The sequence below is a fragment of the Larus michahellis genome, chromosome Z, assembly GCF_964199755.1.
Source record: "Larus michahellis chromosome Z, bLarMic1.1, whole genome shotgun sequence".
NCBI lineage: Eukaryota > Metazoa > Chordata > Aves > Charadriiformes > Laridae > Larus > Larus michahellis.
In genome coordinates this window covers 15,368,695-15,393,810 of record NC_133930.1, presented here as the reverse complement: position 1 = coordinate 15,393,810, position 25,116 = coordinate 15,368,695, and the positions used below count along the sequence as shown (strand labels likewise).

The window sequence follows — 25,116 nt, the reverse complement described above, 5'->3', positions numbered from 1 at the left end:
TGCTAGTTAGAACTTTGAGAAGTCCTGACGAAGGCTGGAAACACCCAAAACTACAATTAATTTTTTTAAAGTACATTTTTTAGTTTATTTTTAAGTCATCAATGGAGGAATTATTTTGTTTATTTGTTGTTTATTCAAATATTCATTTTTTTCTGGTTCCCATGCATTTACAGACACAAGGCATTTGTTCATCCTCTTGTTAAAACTGAGGGTTAGAAATATTTATCCTATGCATTTAAAATTACTACAGTGAACAGGGCTGTAAGGATAATACCAGCACTTTTGCTAGAAGGAGGATCTCCAGTTGTCACTAACCAGCACTAGTGCAGCCACCAGCCAGGATTACTGGCACTGGGAACATGAGCTAAGGATGCAGCTGCCCAATATGGTGGCACTGCTTGTTGTCCAAACATGTTGCAAAATACACTAAGCAGAACTGAAGGGTCAGACAAAGTCTTCTCTACTTCATAGTCTTCCGGTCAGGGCAAGACTGAAAGATTTAGAAACCACATCAGTAGAAAGCTGTTCATAGTGGCCCTGACCTTCAGCCTTCCCCTGTAGAGCTGGCATGTACACCTTGCTGTTTTGTTTGGTCTTAATTAATACAGCTCATTTCTTTGTAGAACAGGTCTGGTGGAGAGACCAGGTGTTCTAGAGTGAATCCTGAACAAACTTGCATTCAGTTCAACAAAGTTATTCATCACTGCTGGGTTTCTTGGAACGTTAAACTCAAATCACAAAACCTACCTACTTCGGAAAGGCAGTTAAACTGAACTGTTTTCTTTTTTTCTTTTTTTTAAACTGTCATTTCAAGAATCAAAGTCATGTCAGGAAGATGCCACCCCCACAGCAGAAATTCTTCCTGCTCATTACTTTGTCCTGATAAACAGCAGCTTGCCATAGCTACTTAATTTGCTGCTGTGATTCAGATGCTGAGTAAAAAGAACAAGCAAATGGAAATGGTTTTCCCATCCAACAAAGCTTTCTGAGATCTAAACGTTGGGGGTCTTGATCTTTACTAGGGTAAAAGTTAGTCTTTGTGTTGTCCTTTGAGAAGAGAAAAGCTCCATACATGGTGGTTGTTTTACTTGTGTTAGGGGCATGTGCCTGCGGTGCAGAAAGCCTTGTATTGCCTGATTTAAACCAGGAGTTTGAACTCAACTTTCTCAGAAGAATCAATTCACCCTTTTTTCTTTGGTTGTTATCCTTTCCCACGAAAGCTGCTTTACTGGTTTTTCGTAATCAATATTCACTGGGCATGAAATAACTTTAAATGTTAAAGGCTGAAGGACTTGCCTTAGATGCAGGTGTCATAGTTATATGTGGGAGAAGGATTTAAACTGTCCACCATGCCTGCATAAATACTAAGTGATGCTGTTTCAGTGTTCGCCTTGCTTTGGACTACAAATTTTCACCTGGTCCTGAAAAATTTTTCTTGATAAAACTTCTGTAGACACAAGTGTCTTGCTGAGGAAAACTTGCCTATTGATGCATTACTATTTTCCAGTGAAAGCAGGTTTTAAGAAATTCCTGTCTATGCCTGTGAATACATGGCACTCTGGTAAATTCCTGTGTTATGCCCCATTACAGCAATTTTCCCAGAGAGATCATATTTACATCAGCTTAGAATCAATGAGATGCATGTGCATCAGAAAATGATACTAACGATACTGTTTTATAATAAACACCCAAAGTGCAAACAGGCCTTGTTAGAAAAAAGAAGAGAAGCAAAGTCATTTTGCAGACAGTTTTCCATGTGAGGCTACAGCCGTACCGTTGCTTCCAGAGGAGAACTGCACCTGGGCTGACCTCAGTGGGATCATGTGTGTACAGATGGCCACGCACATAAAGTCAGTTGAAGGCTCAGAGTTCCTAGCACTCGAAACACCTCTGAACACGCCGTGAACCATCAACACTAGGGCTTCAGCAAGGGAGAAGCTTTTGAGCTCTACTGGGAGAAACAAAAGGAAACTACTGAATCTAGGCGAAAAGACAACATGTAAGAAAATTCTCATTATTTATAATTTGGGTTAGAGTTGCAGTCCTTGTAGAGGTTCTGATCTGTGATGGATTGTGTACCCACACAGTGACATGCCTATCTGAGTTGGGTAAAACAACCAGAGAGAAAGGAGGAATGAAAATTTGAGGTGCATTGTCAAAGTTCTCACAACACACTGTTGGCAAAGTAATTAACAATCAAGCACAATAAGCATGTCTTAACTGTCTTTGCAAAGCCCCTTAGAACCAGTCAGTATTTGCTCTTACTTGATGGCAAAATAAAACAGCAGCTTCCAAAGTTTTAAAGTACAGGGGATTTTTTTATCACAGGATGTCACAGCTGTTTACTGCAGAATCTGGACTTAAAAGGTCAATGTAGGTTTTCTTTTTTATACCTCAGTGCTAGATCAGATGAAGTTATGCAACAGCTCGGTATTAAGGTGTAAGGAAATAAAAAGAATTGTAACTTGAGACAAATCATCTGGTTTTTAAGACAAACGAAACTAGAAGTAGGTGATAATATCAAACACTGTTCAGGGTGGGGTGGGGGTAGCTGTGTGAAAAGATGTGATGCCTTTGTTTGCACAGGTAAACTGTAGCACACCATAAAACACTGTACAGCTCAAGAAAGTGTCAAAATAATAATTTCAGAATAGCATGATAATTTTGTGCAACATAATCCCTGGACTTTGCTATATATAGCTAAAATGTTGAATTTTAAGTAATATCAAAAATGTACAGAAGTGAGACTATTTCTGGGAATTTGAAGACTTTCAAGGCTTTTTACCTAGTCTTTTATTAGATTCCATGATGTGGAAGTCTATTATTGTTGGTCCCCCATATTTTTTTGACCTGAAAACTACAGAAGTGAAGTTGAAATTATGATCACACAGATCTGCCAAGAACTTAACTCTACTGGATCTGCTTGAAAGCAACGACAACATCTGGACAAGTAGCTGTATGTAGTTTTAGTGGAAATGAATGTAAAAGCTCTTCAGGTTTCCTCTAAGGACATTCCTCTCTCTCCTTCTCTGAAAGGGAGAGAATGCAAACAATTCTTCTTTCAGCAGGATTATACTGAGATATTTTACACCTCTGAAAAACAGGAGAATCAATTTTTTAACTTCCTAGAATGGAAGAATGATCCTCAGCTGAAATAGAGTCAAAGTTGTGAATTTATCATGAAAATCACACTGCAGTGTATGAAATCCCAGACAATGTACATAGTTTGGTACAAGTGCAATGACATCACCCATGTGGGTCTGACCCCAAAGGAGTTGTCTTGCTCATGGGATTGGTATAAAGTCAGTTTCAAAAAAGACGTTTGAATTCCTTTCTAATTTCAATATTATTCCTTTGTCCATCTTTCAATAGTTAAACCTTAAGTTCGAAAAGACCAGTTGAATTAAATTTCCCTTAGTCTTTTTGCTCACATCTTAATTCTCTAGCTATAAATACATGCACCATAACTATAGAATGTAAGACTAAACTTTTTCAATAAGCAAAGAGTAGACACACGCTTTCAGTCTGCTTCCATCAGAGAGAAATTTTTTCAGTTTTTTTAAGAGCCTCCACAGCAGAGAATATTAATGCTATGGAGGAAACCCTGCCACACTGAAGTTTTTGAGGCATTACCTTTAATTGGTCAAGGATTCATCATACACTTCTGCTAAAATATGTGGACAAGACTACAAATTAAACTGCTAGCATAGTTTACAGCACTGAAAAAAGATAGATCAAGTTCTTTATGTGCCTAAGGAAACAGAGAGATCTAATCCAAGTTACAGATAAAATAATTCTTGAGGGAAACCAACATTTAGTATTTCCCTGCAGAAGATTGTTTGTGTACAATTTGCTGTGTTGTGCATTAGGAAACAAAAGTACACAAAAAACATTTCAAATTAGTATTTAAACTCATTGCCCTTTATTATTTCCTTAGCTACAACAGTCTGAAATATATTTCAAATAACTTAATGTATATTTTTAATTAAAAAGGAATAAAACGCATCCATCAGTAAGCCACAAGAGGACAGTTCCCAGTTGTAAATTTTCCTAACTTCCACAATCATCACATTCATAGATCTTCCCCTAAATACCTACATTTTTGTTTACTAGGCCTTATGTGGCACACTTGTTCCCTTCAAGATGATCTGATTCTAGCAAAATTAATAATAAGATATGGGTTGTTTATATCATAGTATAGAGGCACAGAAATATATTTTTCTCATGTATACACTTGTTATAGTCTACGTATGAATTCTAGAGTCATTCCTGTAGTTGACTATGCTAAATCCCATTGAGTCAGCTGTAATAATTCCTGAGCAGAGACTTCAGAATCTAAGACGAAGAATTTAGGACTCTGAAGATAAATCATGCAAATACACCTGTTAATTCTGTTGAGTAAGACTAAACAATCATTTACTACGACATGCAGCTTAAATTGTTCTGAGACCACTTTTGGTTTGAATGAAAGTATATGCCTAATATATTCTCTCAATAGGTCTGGACTTCTGCAAAGGACTGAAGGAAACACATGCCGTATTAGAAACCCATGCCCACCCTCCAGCAGTGCTGGATGGGCTTAACACAATATCTTAGGGATTACACCACATATGAAAAGAGTCTTTGTGAAGGAGTCTTGAGAACGCTAGTTAGAAAGGAGACTTTATAAGGAGGAAAGTAAAAGATAGCTAAGACTTTATCATGGAATGTGACAAGATACTGCAAGAGACAAAAACAGTAAAACTGATGGAACTGAGTAATTCTCTCTGCTTCATTATGTTTCCTTGCTCTAGTTTTTGAAATCTTGTTATTTTCTACACCTATTTTGATTCACATGAAGAAACACTTTTGATGAACCTTCATCGTTTGATTGCATTACATGGGTCACAGTACACAAGTAGCTCTGCTGCACCAGAACTGAAAGAATTCTGATTCCCATCCATATGCCAGCAAATAATGTGAATACAAATTATACTAATAATTGTAATTTAGAGCTCAATAAGAATGATATGAACTGTCTGAAAGTCTCCCATTCTTTAAGTTGATACATATTTTGCTGAAAATCTGCTTTGCAACTAATTGTAGCAATGGAGTTTATCCGGCATATCGCATTACCTTACAGACAGCTTTATGGTAAAGCCGGAAAAAACTCTTTTTTCCTAGATATGCAAAAATATTGTGTGGAAGAAGTTCTGCACATGTTGCTGGTACCATTATTAGAGAATGCATCTTGAACCCTAAAGCTCTCGTGTTTAGCTAGCTCCAAAACAATGGTTTGCAGTCTGTTTACTCATAATTACAAGAACGTTTGGCATGTATTTCCCATATATTTGAAGTCTGATACATAGTGAAATTTCTCTTTGAGCTTGGAAGTCTTCATTTCTCTGTACTGTTTAAATAATATTTCCTTAGTGGCACACAAATGTATACCCTATGCAGCATGCATAATGTTTGCATTTGAGACAATATATACAATATCAGAGCAAGTATTTCCATCTTTTTATTTCCTAGACCCATTTTGGTTCACAGGAAGAAACACTTTTAATGAATCTTCTTAATTTGGTTGCATTACATGGGTAACAATGCACAAGTTAATAAGTTGACTAATTAAGTTAGTCATCCAAATCGTTCATTAGAGGAAACAGACACTCATTCCTGAAAGCTTTGATCTTAAATATTAAATGCTAAAGTAAATATTAAACGCTAATAGAGACAAACAAAATATTAAGCATTTCATAGTAAGCATGATAGGAAGCTTTTGAAACAGTATACTAACAATTGATTTTGTCCTAAAAGGTTCATTTTAGTAATGAACATTTCTGAGATAATTTGTTTCCATTTGAAACTGAACCCTCCTAAAATGTATGCATTTGGAACAATGATGTTCCTTGTTCGCAGATCCTGAAGAGAAAATGTGCAAAATCCCACTATTTTAATGCAAGGCTTAGTTGCATGGGAATTTTTTAGGCAACCCGGGTTTTATACATCAGTGTTTATACGCCTATGATTAATTTCTAACTAGAATTGCATGCTATGTAATGATGTAATTACTTTTCAGACTGAAAAATAGGTTTATGAAATTATCAATCCCTTCATCACTTTGTTGGTTAGGGAAATAAATAGTCATATTTTAAGTAAATTTGTTCCAGTACATTTTTTTTGCTTCCCTTTGCATCATTGTACACATTTTCTTTTGCCTTCTCTTTCAAATATGAATGATTTACCAAAGATTTATTTTAAACTAGTGGTATCTTACATGTCCTCCATCTCTGGATACTTCCAATTGCTTTTTTCTTGCATACGAAATGGTACCATGCAATATAAAATTAACTGGCTCAGGTTTAGAACTATTTCTTATTAAAAAAAGGAGTAATCATTAAGGCTTTTTACCAAGCAATGAAAAGTTTCACCTATACTTCAATTGGGAATTATTTTTCTGTTCCCCTTTAGGGAAGGGTAGGCTTCTGCATACGATTACACATCTGCAGTTATCTCTTTCCTTACGCCAGTCAGCACTGCCCAGACAAAGCGTTATGAATATCTAACTTCATATTTAGTCAGCATAAGGCTCAGTCCTCCAAGCTTTTACATACAAAAGTATTTTTGGATGAAACCTGGGGATTTTCTTTTAGGAGTAACATTACATGCATGCGTTATATTTTTCAGCTGTCAACCTCAACTGCAGATTTAGATGCACACTTTCAGGTGTTGTTTGTCCTTCATCTGTTTGTCCCTACATTCTCACACAGAATGCGAAAAACCTTCTAACACGTATGTGGTCAGGGACTTAATATGTCACCTCTGTGTCACTTACTTAGAAAATATAAGGCATATAAGAAGTGTTATGTGAAATATCCTTAAGGTAGTCTTTGCATCTGCTCTGGAAACAAGATTTCCCAATTGAGATCAATGAGAAGATCTGCTTAAAAAGGAACAAATTCTCCATCTGCTCTGATCATGTTTTTCATGACATATGAGAAACAATCAGCAAAGTAGTCTTAAAATGGATGGACACCTGTACTAGGTGTCCATTTTCCCTTTTTCCCTTCCTTCAAATTTCCCCTTTTTTTGGAGGTGATCTCCTTTGTACAAAGCTGAAAAAGCAGTTTTACCATCTAACTGGAGGTAGAATCCGGAGACATGAGGAGAATAAAAGAAAAGAAAATAAAGAAAAGAGTGTACTCAGGCATTTCTTAAAGTGGAGTCTGGACTTGAGGAGGGCAATAATCAAAAACTTTCTGTGGTATTTGTTTTCAAGGTGTGAGCAATGTCTCCAATAATCTTTGTGCCTCTGTTGTTACAGTATGTGTGACAACAGCATAATCAAAAGCACTGAGCTTCAGTAACATTCTAAGTTTACCTGCTTACTTTGAGCAGCTCCAAAGCAGCATAATTATGAAATCTGAAACTATGGCTTGTATCTAAATGAATATGCGGGTTAGGGAAGCGGAGCAGAGAACAGCTCTCTGCAAATTATCAATAAAGTAGGAAGTGGGTGATCAGCTGCTGCAGATGTTGTTGCAGGTTCTTAGCAAACCCTCTGTAAAACCCAAAAGCTTCCCAGGTCTTGCATGTAGAAATGGTGAAGTGTTTTGCAGTAAAACTGAAAACCGATGTTGCATTTGCAGAGTAGCTCAAAAGCATTTTGTTTTGTAACAGGATGTTTCTTTCAAAATGCAAAAATTTCGATCATGTAACTGCTTGAAAAATCCTGAAGTCCTTTTTTTATAAAAACTAAAGAAATTCACTAAGAAATTTAAAATTCCAGGCATTTTTTCCTGCAGAATGTTTGGAGTCTCCTTGCAGTAGCTGATCATTATCAGGTTTTCTTCACATTAATAAAAGCAGAAGGGGTCGGCACCTCATCAGTAGCTGACTGCATCAGCGGTCAAAGGGAATAAGGTCTAGCCAAAGGCCAAAGAACGATGGTCTGCTTTTTAGGATATGAAATGAAAAAACAGGTTTTCCCCCTGTATGTGCAAGAAACTGCCTTGTTACGGAGGGATTTTCTTACATATGTATATTGCTATGTATATATGGTGAAGTAGGTGCAATCAGAGTGAGCTGGAAATGGAAGGCAGTGTGATATGCATTGCTGTTCAGTTCCAGTTTTGTTTCATATGGAATCTTAGACTAGAAATTCCTGGGTCAAGGCAATGCATGACTTAGATGCTACAGCCTGACACTTTAAACCTAATTCACAGTTGTCTTTGCAGTTGAGTCTGGACTGCGTAGAGGCTGGAGGCCAGTGTAACGCATTTGCAAGAGAGTGTGTTGCTGATAAGGTGCAATAGAGCTGTTCTGAGCTAATTGGAATTCTTAAGCACCATTGACTCTGAGAGCAGGCATACATTATTGCTGCAGCCCAGACAAGGTGTGAGAAAAATATGAATAGCTGAAGCCAGACCAGCCCCTGCTAGGATGGTATAATTTCCTACTTCAATGGAGATTATCAAAATTATTATTTGCCATTGTTGCCAGTTAAAAGCTTTGTACTAAGTAATCATATTATATTGCAGTACAGATTGAATTAATCATCAAAGAGTGTATCTTCAGTCAATAGATGTTGAACTGCAGGTGTGAGTGCTAAAAATATGCTTTTTTTTTTTTATTTTGACTGCATCTGTTTTGCTCAGGTTGATAATTAGATACTGTTCTATGTGCCAATCTCTCCTCCAAAAAGCGAATACTGGTACTTAGGGAGGGGATAAAGAAAGACATGTTATTTCAGCTTTGTCAGTATTGGAGCCCTTGCACAAGTCAAACTTATTTTACGATTTTGAAAAGGACTGGGGAGAACTGGCTCTGACCAAAGTACTGTTTCCCATCAGATTCCTATCCCACTGAGTACTGCTTGTTGCATGTGCTCCTCCAATAAGGACTCCAGGCACTGCTGGGATTTCCCTTCAGTCTGCCACACATTTCTGGTATTAGCATCTCAGGACAGAGTAATACAGCATCTCAGGACAGCACTGAACATTTCAGCAAAGTGAGAATATGGATATCTTTGTCTCATCCTGCCCCGAAACTTGCTTTTTACTACATAAAGCACATGGATTCAAAATAGCTGGACTTATTTTGAGTTTTTCACTAGTTTCTCTTTGAGTTCACATTGGAGAGGAAATTATAGAGTACTGTTATAGACAGGTTGATTTCTCCTGAGGTTGTTGAACACAGAATATCTGGACATGAAGGGAAGATAGGTTCTTTCTAAATGTTATGTTAGCTACCAAAGAGCGCCTTCACAAGCCAGGAATGGCAAGGGTCAAAATTACAAGTTCTACATCAAGACAACTTCAGAGCCCTGAACTTCCTGATAAATAAACGTTCTCCAAAAATGTCGCTGCGTGTATGCAAGTTGTTTGAGGAGGTTCAGCAAAAACACAGGAGAAGTGTTTGCAGTGTTCTGTGTGCAGTTCTGCTGTATGTGCTGAAGCTCTGGGCATGATTAAAGAACTTTAATACAACAAGCAGCATAATGGGATATTTTGTACTTTCTATGGACAGTTTCTATGGCAAGTTTCTCTCAGCTGCTATACAGCTGCGCAGGTTTTGAGGAACTCTTTCCTTTTCATTTGTTCTTTCATTTCTCTGTGAAGAGCTTCAGTTTCTGCATCTGTTTTTTCAGTGTGGCACAGCATGTGAAAAAGCTGAGAGTCCCAAGAAGAGCAAAGAGGCTATCTGGAAACTGAGGTGTTAGTGGTCAAAGCTACCACACAGTAATGGTCCTTAACACCGTTTCCTGTGATGAGATTGTGCTTTGGGTGCATATCAAGTCAGGATGTAGTTTCAATTTGATTTCTTGTTCTGAGTGTCTGGAGCTGGCTTCAGTTCCGCTACCAGCACAGAGCTCTTCCATGTTCTCAGAGAACCAGCTGTCTCAGAGTCACAAAAAGATGGAACTGGAGTCAAAATGAAATGCTCCATTAAAATAGGAAACAAAACACTATTGAAACATTATGATATCTTTGGCTCTGTGGGCCTGATTATAACAGTTTTTTCATACCGAATGTCACCTTCCTACCTAACTCATCCCATTGTTTTCAGTGTTAGAATTAAAGCAGTTTACACCCACATCAGTTTCAGTCAGTGTAAGCGTTGGTAATTACAAGTCTAAAGGCAGGGAAGAGTCAGTTCTAATAGTTAGAATATAAAAAAGCAGTGTTTTCATTACTGTGATGATCATTTAATTATTGTTAGATTCCAGCGTTGTACATAAATTAAAAGGGACAGGTTGTTCAGCCCTTATACTTAAAAATAAGGACTTAATCTAAAATGAATGTGGTGTTCTTTCCTGGCTAAGTTTCCTATTGCCTGGATTTGGCTCTCAAGAGACATCAGATGAAAGAAGTATTATGCACAGAGACTTGGGCAGAATTTTTACCTTAAGTCCTATAAACTAATCACAATGAAGTAACAATGTATAATGACATAATGCATGTATGCGTGTTGTGTATATACACAACGCTGTATTAGGGCAACATAAATATAACCACGGAAAAAACTGATACAGGATTCCCTGTTAAAACACAAACATTTGAGTGTATAATTAATACCAATTAACATGCCTTTTATGAAAAAAAGCCTTTCTGGTTTCTTTATTTGATTAGAATCTGCTTAAAAGAATTCATTTGCAGGTACATGCTTAGATTGTCAGTATTATTCATCTTTATCAGGGATTTTAGAACAATAAAACACTATAGCTGGCAAAGTCTGTGGATGAATAAAGACTGTGAACAGTTAAATGTGAACACACAGTCCTCAGAAACTTGGATACAACAAAAGCACAACCATGTGTAATCTTGGCTCATTTTAAAAAAGTTTGTCTTTACTCAAATGCAAATATACACATAGAAGGAGGAAATGTAAACAATACCAGCTAAATGAGGTAATGTAATGCTTTGGGAAAAAAATTTAGACATCATAAATAACTCTACAGTTGAGTAAGGACAATGATGTGACAGAAAAGTCTAATGCATAATGGTTGTCAGCCTGTAACCCTAAATTCTTGAAGTTTTACCTTTAAGGAATCTTCATATAGTTACAAAGTTTTTGAATAAAAGCTTTTTGCTAATGGACCTTAGTTTGATATTCAGGCATCTGTACATCCAAAACAGGAGGAGGGATGGCAATCGGAGAAAATACTGAAACCCCCTGGATGCAATCAGTAGAGATACGGCCAGATGAAGAATGACTTGTAATTTTCGTCACTGCATGTGGCAGACAAGTGCATGCTGTGTAGAATTCCAGTGCCAGATTTTTACAATGCTGTAAAAGTTGCAGAGTTACAGAAATAGCTACAAATTAATTGCTAGATGGAAAAAGCAAATGCCTTGAGATGAGATTTAAAAGGTTCTTTCTTTAAAGTTATCAAAAAGAAACCTGAGATATTACTTAATTTCAGTGGTATCGATACTTTATGGGTAGAAAACACTGGTTATAAAAAGGCATTTAATCTATTAAGCAGAGGTAGAAATAAAAGTAATGGAACCTGAAGCCAGATGAACTTAGAAAATAATAAGATGCAGATTTCAACAGTGAGTGAACTTAACCAAACGAACTTTGTAGTGGTACATTCTTTCTCTTATCCTCAAACAAGTGGGACATCTTTCTGGAAGAGAAGTTTTAGCCAAAAGGATATTTTAGTAGATCTCTCGCTGTTGTGCTCAACATAGGGGCAAGTATTTTAAATGTGATGTATTGTAAAATGTAGAACAGAGGATGTCGTCATTGAATTGGAAGGGATGTAAAGAAGTTTTTTTGTCCATCCCTCTGTGTAGGGTACAAACAACTGTACTAGAAATTAATTGTGCTGTAAGTTTATCCTACTTCTTCAACATCGATCTCAAGCCATGGAAATTCCACCTTCACTATTAGAAAGCACCTCCTAACAAATTTTGCTGGCCTTTAGACGCATTACTTCTTGCATTCTCCACCATGGAAATGAAGGGGAAAAAAATTACCGCTTTCTTCTTTGCCAGAGACTTAGTTGCTAATTTTGTTCTCCCTCAGTCTTGTAATATTTCCCTAAACAACGACCATTTGTTCAATATCTCCAGGAATTCATGTTTTCTAGATGTCTAATCATTCCCACTCTTCTTGTTTGGGCTCTCTCCATCTGGCACACGTTAACCCTGCTCTAGCCTCCTCAGTGCTAAGCGAAAGGATTATTTCACTTGCCTTTTGCCTATACTTTTGAATAAAATGCTAAAAGATGTGTGAATAAAAAGATACGTCACACTGTACAACATTAATGTTGGCATATCTTAAATTGTAAGGGTCTGCTTTTGCAAGATTAGTGTTCCTTAACAAAAGCACCAAAGAATTCACCTGTCTAATTAGCAGTGTTGGAACTTGTAGTACTTTGTTTAAGTAATGGAGGAACTTAACAGGTTTCAAATGCACTGCTACTGACATGTGTGTTGACAAGTTGCTCCAAGCAGCCATGAAGCCCAATTAATCCAGAAATGTTTGAGTTCTTTGTTAGTAAGCGGGAAAACTGCCAAGGCTTGATAATTCCACTTTGATTTCTGTGAGACACATGAGTGGTCCTTCTAATAGTTACCAATTCCTCTTCTCCTGTCTATTCCAAGGATAGAATTTCAGACTCCCAAGCAGCTAAAGAAAGCTCTTTCAGTATTTTTTGTAATTTTCAGTCTGGATATTAAGCATTACTAAATATTTGTCATTGTTCTATGTTTCCAATGTGGTGAAAGTTTTTTTTCTTGACAACATTTTAATCTCAGTAATTCAGGTGGGAACTTGAAGAAAATCTCCAGAAGACAAGGGGGTTCTTTTCGATTGTAATTGTTTTTAACTGAACTGTGAATTTGCTTTTTTCCTTCTGCTCTCCTCTTCCTTAGATTTTGTTGGATTTCCCTGTATATATCTGGCGACAATTCTTCCTGGGTAGCTTTTAATCCACTCGTGTTATTTGAAACAAAATTCTAGGTTTAACATCATGGCATTCAAATAGTTACTATAACTTGGTTGTGGCTTGTACACGGAGCATGAATTCATTGCCGCACACATGTACACCAGCCCACTCCTGTAATTATGGCTTCTGTGCATGATGCACTGCATCATCTTGTTTTTAAGGCTGCACCTGTTTGTTGAGGGTGTAGCTTCCATGCAGCTTCTCAAACTGCCACTTCTAGTATGGGCTTGTTAGAAAATTAAGTCCAGCCTTTTACAACTTACATTACAAATGTATTTGAAGTTGTATAAAGACCTGCACACCTCTTAATCAATGCCAATCATCCCTTCCCTTGAAATTCAGTCTGTGAGCAAGAAAAACTCCAGCAAGTGCTCATGTGAAACTCTGCAGCTGGTCTTTTCAAGCAAACTGTAGAATTAAATGATAATTTAAAGCACAAGAGCTTATATACTAGATGAACTGATGTTTTTGTGTCTTATTCATGTCTTGGCAAAGGCATTTTCAAGGCCCTTTGTAGGCAGTACGTTATTCTAGGCAGAGCCTCTCTACTCTGGTATGGGAAGGCACCAAATATATCCAAGGAGCACGTTCAATAAAATGTATTTGCTCTGGGGTATGTGCAGTACTGATATTTTATCCTAATACTTCATGTAAGCAGCGAGGTTCCTTCTTCAGCTGCCTGCTTGATAAATTCTCTCTGTTCTGCTTTTTTTCAGGCCTTAAAAATGAAGGTTTGAAACAGATAGCACCTTCCTCAGCAGCACTCTCCCCACCTGTACCTCCACCACACTCTGCTACGCAGTTGCCACCTCCTCCACCAGCCTCTCACCCATCCCTGCAGTCCGCAGCAGCTCCGAGCCTGCCTCCCAGAAACATTAAGCCCAGCTCTGAAACAATGTAAGTGAACATAAACCCCAAGATCTTTATTTTCTCAGCTTTTTCTGCCTGTTACTTTGCTCATGCAGCAGCAGATTAAGGCTGGAAGTGTCCAAGGTTTCTGGGGGAATGAGGTCCCACACCACTTTCCTTATCCTACCCTGTCCCTGCCTATTTGGAATTAGTTTTTATTAGCTTGAACACTCCAGCTATGCAGTTGTTTCCCTAAATTGTCTTATCTATAACAACACTTCTTTCTGCCCTGTTGGCAAGGGGAGGGGGAAGGCAACAGACATCCTGCTGGTTTTTTTTAATCCAGAAGGGTTCAAAGACCTCATAGACTGATAGAAAATCAGCTGTATCAATAACTGAAGCTACCCCCTGCATTTATCTTGGGGAAGAGGGCCAGAAGGATCAGGTCTTTCAGTCGATATCCCAGGAAGCAGCTTTGCAAGCCAGGGGTACTGAGCTCAGTGCTGGTTGTGAAACTGTACCAGGAGCCACGTTGTGGCCTGTTGTGATAACACTGAGACGCCTCTGTGGCATATGGGGCTCCTTTCTTTATCGTTCTTTGAAGAGCTGAGTGCAAAAGGGGAACCTCCCAGCAACAGTGTTAAAGGCACTTCAGTCTAGCGTCAAAACTGATTGGAAAAAAGCTGAGCCTGAATAAAGAGCTACTCCCTGGCCAGCGGTTACTGCGAATAGCAGCAAACGGCACACAGGGAGAATATATTCGGCATTAGAGAGGTGTATGTCAGCTCACACACCGTATTTTCGTGCGGATGGTGTGACAACACCAGTCCAGCGCCGCTGCTGCTGCTGCTGCTGCGCTGGGGGCGGTGGGGGCGGCCCTGGGCGCTGCCATCACTGCCCCATCTAGTGGCCGCCGCGACGGGTGGCCCCGCGGCCTCTGCAGAATCGCCCCTGGATAACCTCCTTGCCAAATGCTTGGGAGCCAAGTGTGTCCTCTTCCCCTTCAGGGACACGTGAAATTTACCTCCAGATTGTCCGTCTGCTCTCCTGTTCCTGCGCAGCCCTCTGCTGAAAATGTGTGCCTGGGTGCTGACACGTTTTCTTTCACCCTGTCTCGGTGCTTTCTCCATCAAGCCAATTTTAAAAGATCGCTTTCTGCTTTCAAGTCCTTTCTTTGATTGCACCTCTTTGGTGATGACTGTCAGCCCTGGTTTTCTTTCAGCTATTATAAGTTATTATAAAATTAAAGGTCCCTGATGTTATTATTAGTTACATTCTCGATTTCCTGCTTCTCTGTTCAACAGCACTTTTAAATCTGACATCAGAGACCTTTGACCTGGCCTAACCTTATACCACTGCTTCTCTTGTCCCTTGTTTAGACTTTAAGCTCTACAAGTCAAAGAGCAACTCTTAGAGTGATCTTTAACATTGTGCAAAAGTCTGGTGTTCTGCTTGTGCATTGTGTAAGAAGCCTGCACCTGTGAACACGGTTAAAAAGCCCAACAGATACTTTCCATTCAGTCAGGCCATCTGCCTATTATATTTTTCATACCACGCTCATCTCCATGGCATGTGAGTGCCTTTGGCTCATTTTCTCCTTTTATACTCAGGATCAAGGTGTCCCCACGTGAAAAATCAAGTCACAGTCAGGAAGAACAATTTAGGGAATCCCGTGGGTACTTAAGTAACATATAGCGCTCAACAGACTGTCTAGCCATTGTATAAAACAGCTGGAAAAAGTACCAGAACAATGGTGAATGAAAATGCAGTCATAAAACCATCTTCATAGGTTTCACATGTCCACTTTTTCATATTTACAGAAGTCCAGACAATGAAGAAAATTACGATGACGTTGAATTTGTTTCACAGGGTAAGATGCATACTTTTTAATTAATAGAAGCTATATGAGGCTGTAAGCATATTGTATTTATTATTATCATTATTATTATTATTATTATTGTATTAATGAGTGACTTGTATAGCTAAATATGCTGGTTCTACAGTTTTATGGGTAAAGATAATTGTCTCGTAACACTAACTGTTCTATAATTAATATGACAGACTCTCAGGAACTGCTTTAAATATCTCTCCTCTCCCTCACTTTTTTTGTTAGAAAAATGCTGTGACTGTAAATTACCAGATTTTCAAATCTGAACCAAAATGAATGCTGCTCTGAGCATTGAAGAGAGTTGAAGCTGTGTGCTCTGGTGAAGCGGGCATTGTTTTATACTTGATTAAAAAAAATTTGTTGACTGTGCTTTTAATGCCGTTTTGTGGTCTGCCTTCAATAAGAGGCAGTGAGTCGCTGTATTGTACCAGGGCAGCCAGAGAAGCAGATTGTGACGCAAAGAATTTCAATCTGCCTTCTGATCTCTCCTCGAGAGGAACTTGGTCTGTGCCAGGCACAGTATGCATCGTTTAGTGTGCTAGCCATCCCTCCATCCCTGCCATACAGCAATGTGGGCTGTGGAGCTGAAACTGAACCCATGCTCTTTCTTACCGAACTACCTGCAGAGTAAGGAGGAAGCAGGAGGTTCACAGAGATTCGTCTCCTGCAGCCCAGGGTAGAGGCTGGCTTAGCAAAAGAGCCTTTGGCCTCCTTATTCAGCTGTTGGGCTGGTGCAGGTAAGTTCATTGAGGTCTGTTTAATTAGGTTTTCAAGAATTACTTTATTTTACAAATAGGCAGTTTGCAAACAAATAGCGTAGGTAAGTTCATCAATGTCACAAAAGAATCTTTAAAACAAATTTTCCACTTCTAAAAATACATGGTGAAATAAGCTATTTTGTAGGTATTTTTCACAGCATACAGTATACTACAAAAGCAACCTGGAAAAACTCTGATTTTTGCATTCATACCCTCATTAAAGGCCAGAAGCCTGCACATATTTCTAGTTAATATCACTGGTATTACTAGCAGTTTGTAAATAGTTAATACTAGAATTTATTGTTTTCTGTACAGCAAAAAATAAATACCCTGTTTTTATTTTTTGTCATATAGGTCGTGGAAATACAGAGGGGGTAAGTATTATCCCCCATGATAAACCTATCCTTTTTAGCACAAATGTACAAATTTAGTAAAATCCCTTCAACACATTAGAAGACTAATTGCAGAATGAATCCAGTATATATTGACAGTAAATTGTAGAAGCACTTACTTATTGTGAAGGACAGAAATAAAACTGGGTAAGCGGAACAAACTGGAACTAGTCATCAAAGCTGGCTAGACACCAGAAATTGTTTTTTTTAAAAAAAAAAAAAAGAAAAACCACCCCTTCTATGTCCACTGACATTTCATTTTACTGAAATTTTCCAGAAAAAAGGGCTTTGTTCTATTATAGTAATAAACCACTTGTTTCAGTTAAGCACAGGTTTGTATCATGTCTTTAAGTACCTGTCTACATTAGGACTAAAACAGTCTCTGAGACCCTACTCTGAGTCCCATTTAGATCCCTAACATTCCAGTTTAACTATCGTTAACCCTGGCACCTTCATCATGGCAGTGCAATCATCAACACAGTTAAAAGCTTCCCAGGACTAACATTGCAACTAAAACATCCACTTTGGATTAAGTGATGTGCTAGTGTGATTGTAGCAATCCAGGACTTTAGAGTTGTGGTATCAGAAAAACAAAGTCAGAAAAAAAGAATAGTGAGTTTGAATAATGTAGTAACTTGGTTTGGGAAGATTAAATTGATTTGTATTTACACTTTGCTGTAAATGTTTTTATATAGTTTGTATGAAGCTTACATAGCAGGTTTGTTTTTTTCATATCTTTCCAAATGTATGTAGGCCATTGAAAACTGATTTTTTCTTATAGGGCCAAGAAAGTGATGGAGAGATGTATGAAGACATAAACGACATCAGGTAGTAATTTTAAACTCTATAATCTATTGTATCTTTATTACCAGAAGCTTGCTAGCAAAGTTACTTCATCTGGCACAAAAGTGTGATACCACTGCAGTCCCTGACAGGTATTCTTGTGTTCATTCATTTCACCTAGAGAAAGTCAGGTTGTTCACAGGTTCTGTCCAACTTAGATCTGCTGCACCCTGGGCTGGAAAAACTCCTGCAATAAAACCATGTGGTTACTGTGATGTAGATAACAGAAGTCTGATTTCTGATATAATGAACATGTCTGAATCACTATTTAGAATTACCCTAGGAGGAAAAATAACCTCAGCCCCTTGGTACTATGGTTCCAGATAGATCTTTTGTTGTGGTTGTTTTTCTTGCTCTCTAGATAAATGTACTTAGAACTCCTATGAGAGGAAGGATTTACTTTTCTCATGGCCTGAGTCCCCTAGCAGAGCTGCAGAGATAGAATATGAGCACTGGTCATTCTTCTGCCATTTAGCCCTTTACTTTGAGGACCCTCTTCCTCTGCTAATGTCTAAATGTATGGTATTCACTGTATGACAATAGCCAAAGAAAAGCTCTAAATCCCTTGCAATAAGTAACAGTCTAATGTTCCTACTCCAAAATACCTTGTTTCAGATGCAGAATGACTTTCAGCAAAAAATCATTGTTGAATTCCCTTTGAAAATAGATAATTTTAAAACTATATAACCAAAACAAGTGATACTCATTCAGTCTTCTTTTAATATAATTTGAGCATATCGGTTCAGCAACAGTACCAAAAAAGGAAGAGGAGGGAGCCCACTCAATCAGTTCCATAGGGTTTGTAAAGCATAGCTTTTCCAGCCAAGCCCTTGTCAGCAAATGGCACAGCTGTAGCTGTAGTCCTAATTACATCCCAGGGCCCAGATCTCAGTACTATCCAGTACATGAGGCACAGCAGGCAATGTACCCTGGCTTGATAGACACATTTATGATGCAGTGCAGAAGACTGTTATTTGTGTAGACTGCTGGAACAGGTTGCAGTTAGTTTTAAAACTGCAGTCCAGTGGTAGCTCAGGCTTCAGTTCAGGCTACATCAACCACTGATGGCCTGGGTGAACATTTAACCACTGCAGCCAGTGCCGCAACATCTAGACTGCTACCAGTTTCCAAGGTTGCTTGCCAAAATTAGCTCAGAGATGTTTGGACATGCACATGTAGAGACAGTCTCTTACCTCCAAATAACCTTTTCTGGTGTACTGTCCCCTTGAGGACAGCCACTTTAAATTATATGTGTAATATAAGAGAAAGGGCTGCTTACTCTATTTGTTGCTGCCACACTAGGGTTTAGACTCTGTAGCTTTCATTTCACTGGGAGAAGTCTTTTTCCATCACGTGTAGTTCTTTGTTAACCTTGAGTAAGAATGCTCTAGTAAGATTTGCTTCCCTGCTACATTCAATCCTGGCAATGCACTTTCAGGTCATCAAGGGAAAAAGAGAAGAAGCGGGACAAGGAAGAAAAGAGAAGAATGGACCAAGAGAAGAAAGAACAAAAGGAAAAAGAAAAGAAAGAGCAGGAAATAAGGAAGAAGTTCAAAGTAAGCCTTTGGGTTTGTAATCTGGCCAAAGACATGTGAGAAGCATTATTTAGCATTGTCAAGTTCAAAATACACTTTTCATCTGGCTACAAAACTATTTGTTATGTTTGGTAGTTCAAGCACCTGGATGAATTCTGAATAAAGGTTTAAGCTACCCTCTTGTGTTTGGCATGTGCTTGACTTCAGGTTCTGTACTGAGGGCAAAGACACTTTTTCAGTGCTTATATAGTTTTCGTTAAATTCCCTTCTCACATTCTTTCTATGTAAAAAAGCCTTAAAAACATTTCCTTTCACGTTTCTGTTTAAAAAGCATTTACGTCACTAGAATAGCGTCAAAAGTCCTTAATAAAAGTGGGAATTGTATCCCATTTACTTAGTGTTTTTTCTTTCACTGGAGTCAGATACAATAGTATCCAGCCCTTAAGAGATTTCAACATTATATTACAACACATTTCACTTGCCATGGTCTGAAGGGACCTAAAGGGACTTCCAGCCTAAATGGGAAGGAAGGGAATTTTGCACATGTAGGGGAGCTACAGTCACTGTCAAAGCCTACGGGCTAAATGATGAGGGAGTTCTTTCTGGTTTAGATCATTTTTATATAGCTGGTGGTCAGCATGCTACCACAGTTTACAAATCTGCCAGCCATTTTCTGTTGACTAATGCCTGTTCACAATGCTCCACTGTGCTTCTTTCAGTGTCATTGTACATAGTGGGCAGTTTTGTTTTTCTTCCTATTGTGCTCTGTACACAGTAGGTCTGCTTTGGAGAGACTGACATGAGTTAACGAGTAAATATTAAAGGAAAATACTAATAGTTAATAATAGTGGGTTAGCTGGCATTTGTCAGCCCCCAGTCTATTTTTCAGACCACTCCTGTGAAGTATAGTCATTAGTGCGCTGGATGCTTTCAGGCTGCAGACTGCTCTCTTGCAGCCATTGAAGTATGCTATTATGCTTCAATGCAAACAAATATATTTTAGCGCACATTTTCCTTCCCATTTCTTCAACATCTATATAGATTAGATATTCCTGAGCTAGTCTATAATTGTCAACAGTCACATGACTCTGAAAGATCATATATATCTTAAAGCCAAAGATACTAAAATCCAAAGTGGTTTCTCCAACATATATTAAAGATCGCACAAAGAGAATCCCGAATTCCAGTAAACACTGTGATCATCTCCTCTGTGTACTTGTGGGATCGTTTATAGAGTAGAATTGTAAACACAGACCATTATGTGGTAGACTTATTTATGTTAATGAACATTTACCCATATGGGCAGTTCTGCTGGAACTACATGGAGCTGCCTACTGCAATTAAACGTGTACATTTTCTGTGAAAGGCTCCATAGGTTAGCCTGTTTGTATTTCTGTGATTTTGCCGGTCACTTCTTCAGCTGCCTTATTGCTATGCTGTTGCTCTTTCTTTTCATTCCTGATTATTAATTTAAACTGTGTAGCTGGGGACAGGATTGATGCCTTTCTGTTTATTTGCCTAGACTATTTTGAATGTCAGTGAAACAAGTAATCGTCATTACAGTTATTTTCTCTTTTTTCTGAATGTTTGGGAAATAACTTCATTTTTCCACATCTGTGGTTTCTTTTGTTGCTTCCTCTCTGCAGTTAACAGGACCCATCCAAGTCCTTCATCAGGCAAGAGCTTGCGTTGACCACAAGGGAGGGAAGAATGAGCTGACTGTCAAACAGGGGGATGAGATTGAAATCATTCGCCTCACAGACAATCCAGAAGGAAAGTGGCTGGGCAGGATAAAAGGATGTTGTGAGTTCTGTTTCTTCACTGTGCTCCTAAATGTTTTCATTGGATGACAGCAAACACGTGAGCATTACACCAAGGAGTAGCCTTACCAAGGCTGAGTCACTGGCCACCAAAGTAAATAATTACCACAACTCACCCTCCTGTGCTTAGCTGGCATGCAAGGCTTAGTTCATAGTAGGAAGTTGTTGTATAACATGTAACATCTGCAGGCACCAGAATAAGTTAGGAACAATATGTTGGGATCTTCATAGACCTGTTGAGAGGTAATTCCATGTCAGCCTTCAAACAGCGTCACAATTTGGCTCTGTGCAAGTAACAAAGACCACATTTTTTGATGTCTTTGTATTAAAAGGAAATGGGTGTTCCTAAAATAGAAGCAGAGAATATAAGGTCCTGTTATAAGTGTTTGTCTTGTTTCTATCCCTATGGAAAGTTTCTAACTGATTTCTAGATTTTGTTTTTTCTGTAATCGAAGATGTTCCTCTAATTGTATAAATATCATCAGTGGATCTATGAGTATGTTAAGGGGTTGATAATCTGGGTTACAGTGAAGACATTAAAAGACTCATCCATAAAATGAATGAAAACTATTAAAAGCACTTTCTTGATTTTTAAGGAGACTTAAATTACAGTAAGTTCAGTAAGACAGTTCACACATGTAGAATTGGTCAATAGCAGCTGAGCACTTTGTAGTACTGGATGTAAAAAGACATTAAGGAACCAGACCGTGTCTCATACAAAGAGAGGCTGAGAGAGCTGAGAGTGTTCAGCCTGGGGAAGGGAGGTTCAGATGGGAGGGTGTAAAGTAGATGGATCCAGGCTCTTTCCAGTGGTGCCAGAGGCAATGAGCACAAACTGAAACACATGAAATTCTGTCTGAACATTAGGAAACACTTTTTTTACTGTGAGGGTGATCAAGCAAGGGAACAGGTTACTCAAAGAAGTGATGAAGTCTCCATCCATGGACACTTGGGCTGCCCAGGGAAGTGGCTGAATCACCATCCCCGGAGGTATTTAAAAGACAGGCAAACGTGGTGCTTAGGATCATGGTTTAGAAATGGTTTTAGCAGTGTTAGGTTAATGGTTGTACTCGATGATCTAAAAGGTCCCTTTCAACCTAGACAATTCTGTGATTCTATGACTGCCCTAAAATACACCACGAGGCTGCAGTGGTCCCAAGGTTAGCTAAGAAAGGGAGCTTGCCCCATGATTCCTGGAGTCTACACAGAAAGTTCTGCTGTAGTTGAGAAGCAAAAAACGAAGTTAACTTGACACCAGCCGAGGAGGGTTTGGGTCGAGATCTGAGACAAATCTGAGATTTGTATTGGTATAGACAGATGGAGACTCAAGCTGAGGCTGCTTGTAATGAGACATTTCTTTGAAAGTTTTCAAAGATCATACACAACAATTCAGTCGCTGATTCTGAACCTTCTGTTAAACTCATCCCTTTATTTAAAACTATCTCTGCCTAATTATATGGTTTCATTCATTTAGATGGATACATTAAAACAACAATGGTGGAGATTGATTATGATTCTTTAAGAAGAAAGCAACAACCATCTACCAGAGCTGCTGTGAAACATTCAGAGAGTGACCAAGAAGTGTATGATGATGTTGGAGAGCAAGACAGTATTAGCAGGTCTGTATGAGGAATGCGTGAAAAGGAACAAATGATTCACCCAGTCAGCCTAGACAGGGGAAGTTTTACAACAATGAGGCAAACTCTTGTCACGAAAGAACAGCCATTTATATCAGAAACATTTAACTGAGCTATTCAAACTGAAATAGTCAGAGGAACAAGAATGTATTCTGGAATCCAACATCTATAAGCACTCATACTCAGGAGGAATCCATACTATTGGAAAAGGACAGCATTGCAGTCCAAAAGACAACAAAAGGCAGAACAGGGAGGATTACAAATCACGTGCAGGAAGTGCAGTTCTCTTCCATCCACCTCTTTTTGTGTTCTGTCTTTTGAAGTCACATACTGCCTTTTCTAACATGCAAGAATAAAATGCTCTAAAAGCAATGGAAACACTCACTGCTCTGGAGAACTCCTGACCACACTCATTGCTCTCAAACTATGAATCTTAATACCTCTTTCCATTTGAAGAGAAGGGACTTCTGGAAGCATGACTAGGATAGCCCTTCAGAAGAGAGTGTGGCTAATGTGTTTAGTCCTGAAAATAAGGCCTATAACATCCCATGAGCTGGGTATGAGATCTATTTTTTTGACTTTTCAGAAGCTTCTCCTCTATGGCACAGTCTCACATGTATTTGCAACGCGGTGCTGCATTGCAGCCTCTCTACTTCCACGTGACATATTTTTCACATTGAATAGACCCGCAGCTAGAGAAGTGCCATCTCCAGCAGCGTATCAAACTTGCTGGCAGGGAAGTATCCTAGTGATCTTGTGACAAGAGTCAAGGCTACCACATGACCCAACACGACAGCGGCACCTCGGTTGCCCCACCTCACATAAAAGTCTGCTTCTGTCATGTGATGCAACAAACCAGTGATCATTCTCCATTACATGTTCTGATGAGGAGAAATACATACCCCAGGACTCAGATAAGAGATCTGCATATGGGTGTAGAGGACTTCAATGTGTAGGACAACCATTTTGAAGCACTCAGCCATGACACCTGCTTTTACTGCTTCCCAGCACCTTAACTTCAAGGCCTGGCTGGAATAAAGGGACCGCAGCTGGCTGGCTGCTGGCTGCAGCTGATCCTCAGCTGCTAGAACATCTCCATGAGCTCCAGAAACAGCACTTGGAAAGAATTCTTTATGCAACCAATATAGTTTTGCCCCTGATATTTTTCCAAGTTGCTCAGTGTCAATTTTCCTCCCTACACATTTGTCTCATAGCATCATAACTTAGCCAGAAGAGTTGCTTTAGTTTTTCTAGGTTTTAGGTAATCTGAACATTAGGTACTTCATTGCAGAAGAATCTTTGGCCAATCATTTTCACTATGGCAAGCATTACAATTAACCACCTCTATGCAAGGAATTCAGAAAATGTATTGAATTCAAAAGCAAACAAGAATACTTACACTGTTGCATATTAAAATAACAGCGTAAGGAACTTGGAACGATGAATGAGTGGTTCAGATTCATTAAATCCTTTAAGCTGTATTTTGACATTTTTATCTTCTCTAGTGATTAATAGCATTCTGCTCAGTTCATGAGCATGAATTGTTGGAAGGTCTGACATACATCAACATGTTTTGAAACCACTGTAAGAATGCCACACTAAAAAAAAAGCCTCTTGATCAAATAGTATTATCTCATTATCAGCAGCATTGTTAATATTTCAGAATTAATAAGTGATTAGGGCTGTTGTATTTCGGGATTTCTTGGCACAAGAGTTCAACAAACACCTTGTTCTGATGTATAAATTTAAGTAAGGCTCTGACCTGGAAATAATCTCTGTTACTGTGATCCTATCAGGTTTTTTTCAATCACTGTTAGTACACTAGGCTAATATGGAATCCTTGAAATGTTAGAAACATGCAGTTAGAGGTTTACAGCATCACCCAATGAAAGCTAGTTGAGCAATAAATTCATTTGTTTACCTTTTCATCTCAAGAAAATACCCTCATAAGGGATGAATCTAAATGGTATGGATGCACTCTCTAGTGTTCAGTCAGATTATATTTTTATTGGCATCAAGTTTGACTACATGACCTCCTCAGATCATTTCCAGCATGAATTATCCTATGATCCTAAGTCATATTTTAAGTTTAAAGATGTCAACAGGAATATAAAATATATTCTAAATCTAGTAAATCATGGTAGCTGTAGACATCAGTTTGCATTTCCTTGAAAATTACAATTTATTGGAAATTGCTAACAGTTGCTAACAATTCCTAACAATTAGGATTGAATGTTCTGCTTGTATCAAAATGTGCATCTTCATCGTCTTGAAATACGTGCATTCATTTTTGCAAATAGAGAATTTCCTTCACAGCTTTACTTACAAAATACTGTCCTTTTCTTTTACATTAACTAAAGATGGTATCGATAACTCTCTCTCTTATAACCCTTTGAATGACTGTAAATGATATTTTAAAATACTCTTTTCTGATTTGTAATGAATTATTTCCAAGGA

At 38.4% G+C, this 25,116-nt stretch overlaps 1 protein-coding gene across 6 annotated transcripts in view; it reads left to right on the top strand.

Annotated features, from left to right (window-relative positions):
• The window catches only part of FYB1 (FYN binding protein 1), a 65,106-nt gene that overhangs the window by 27,788 nt on the left and 12,202 nt on the right, over window positions 1–25,116 (top strand). For all 6 annotated transcript variants that reach the window (XM_074570290.1, XM_074570289.1, XM_074570287.1 and 3 more), the window contains exons 3-9: window positions 13,654–13,834; window positions 15,607–15,656; window positions 16,787–16,806; window positions 17,606–17,652; window positions 19,106–19,223; window positions 20,849–21,005; window positions 22,497–22,641. In XM_074570290.1, coding sequence (XP_074426391.1) covers window positions 13,654–13,834; window positions 15,607–15,656; window positions 16,787–16,806; window positions 17,606–17,652; window positions 19,106–19,223; window positions 20,849–21,005; window positions 22,497–22,641 — 718 coding nt within the window. The remainder of the gene's footprint in view (window positions 1–13,653; window positions 13,835–15,606; window positions 15,657–16,786; window positions 16,807–17,605; window positions 17,653–19,105; window positions 19,224–20,848; window positions 21,006–22,496; window positions 22,642–25,116) is intronic.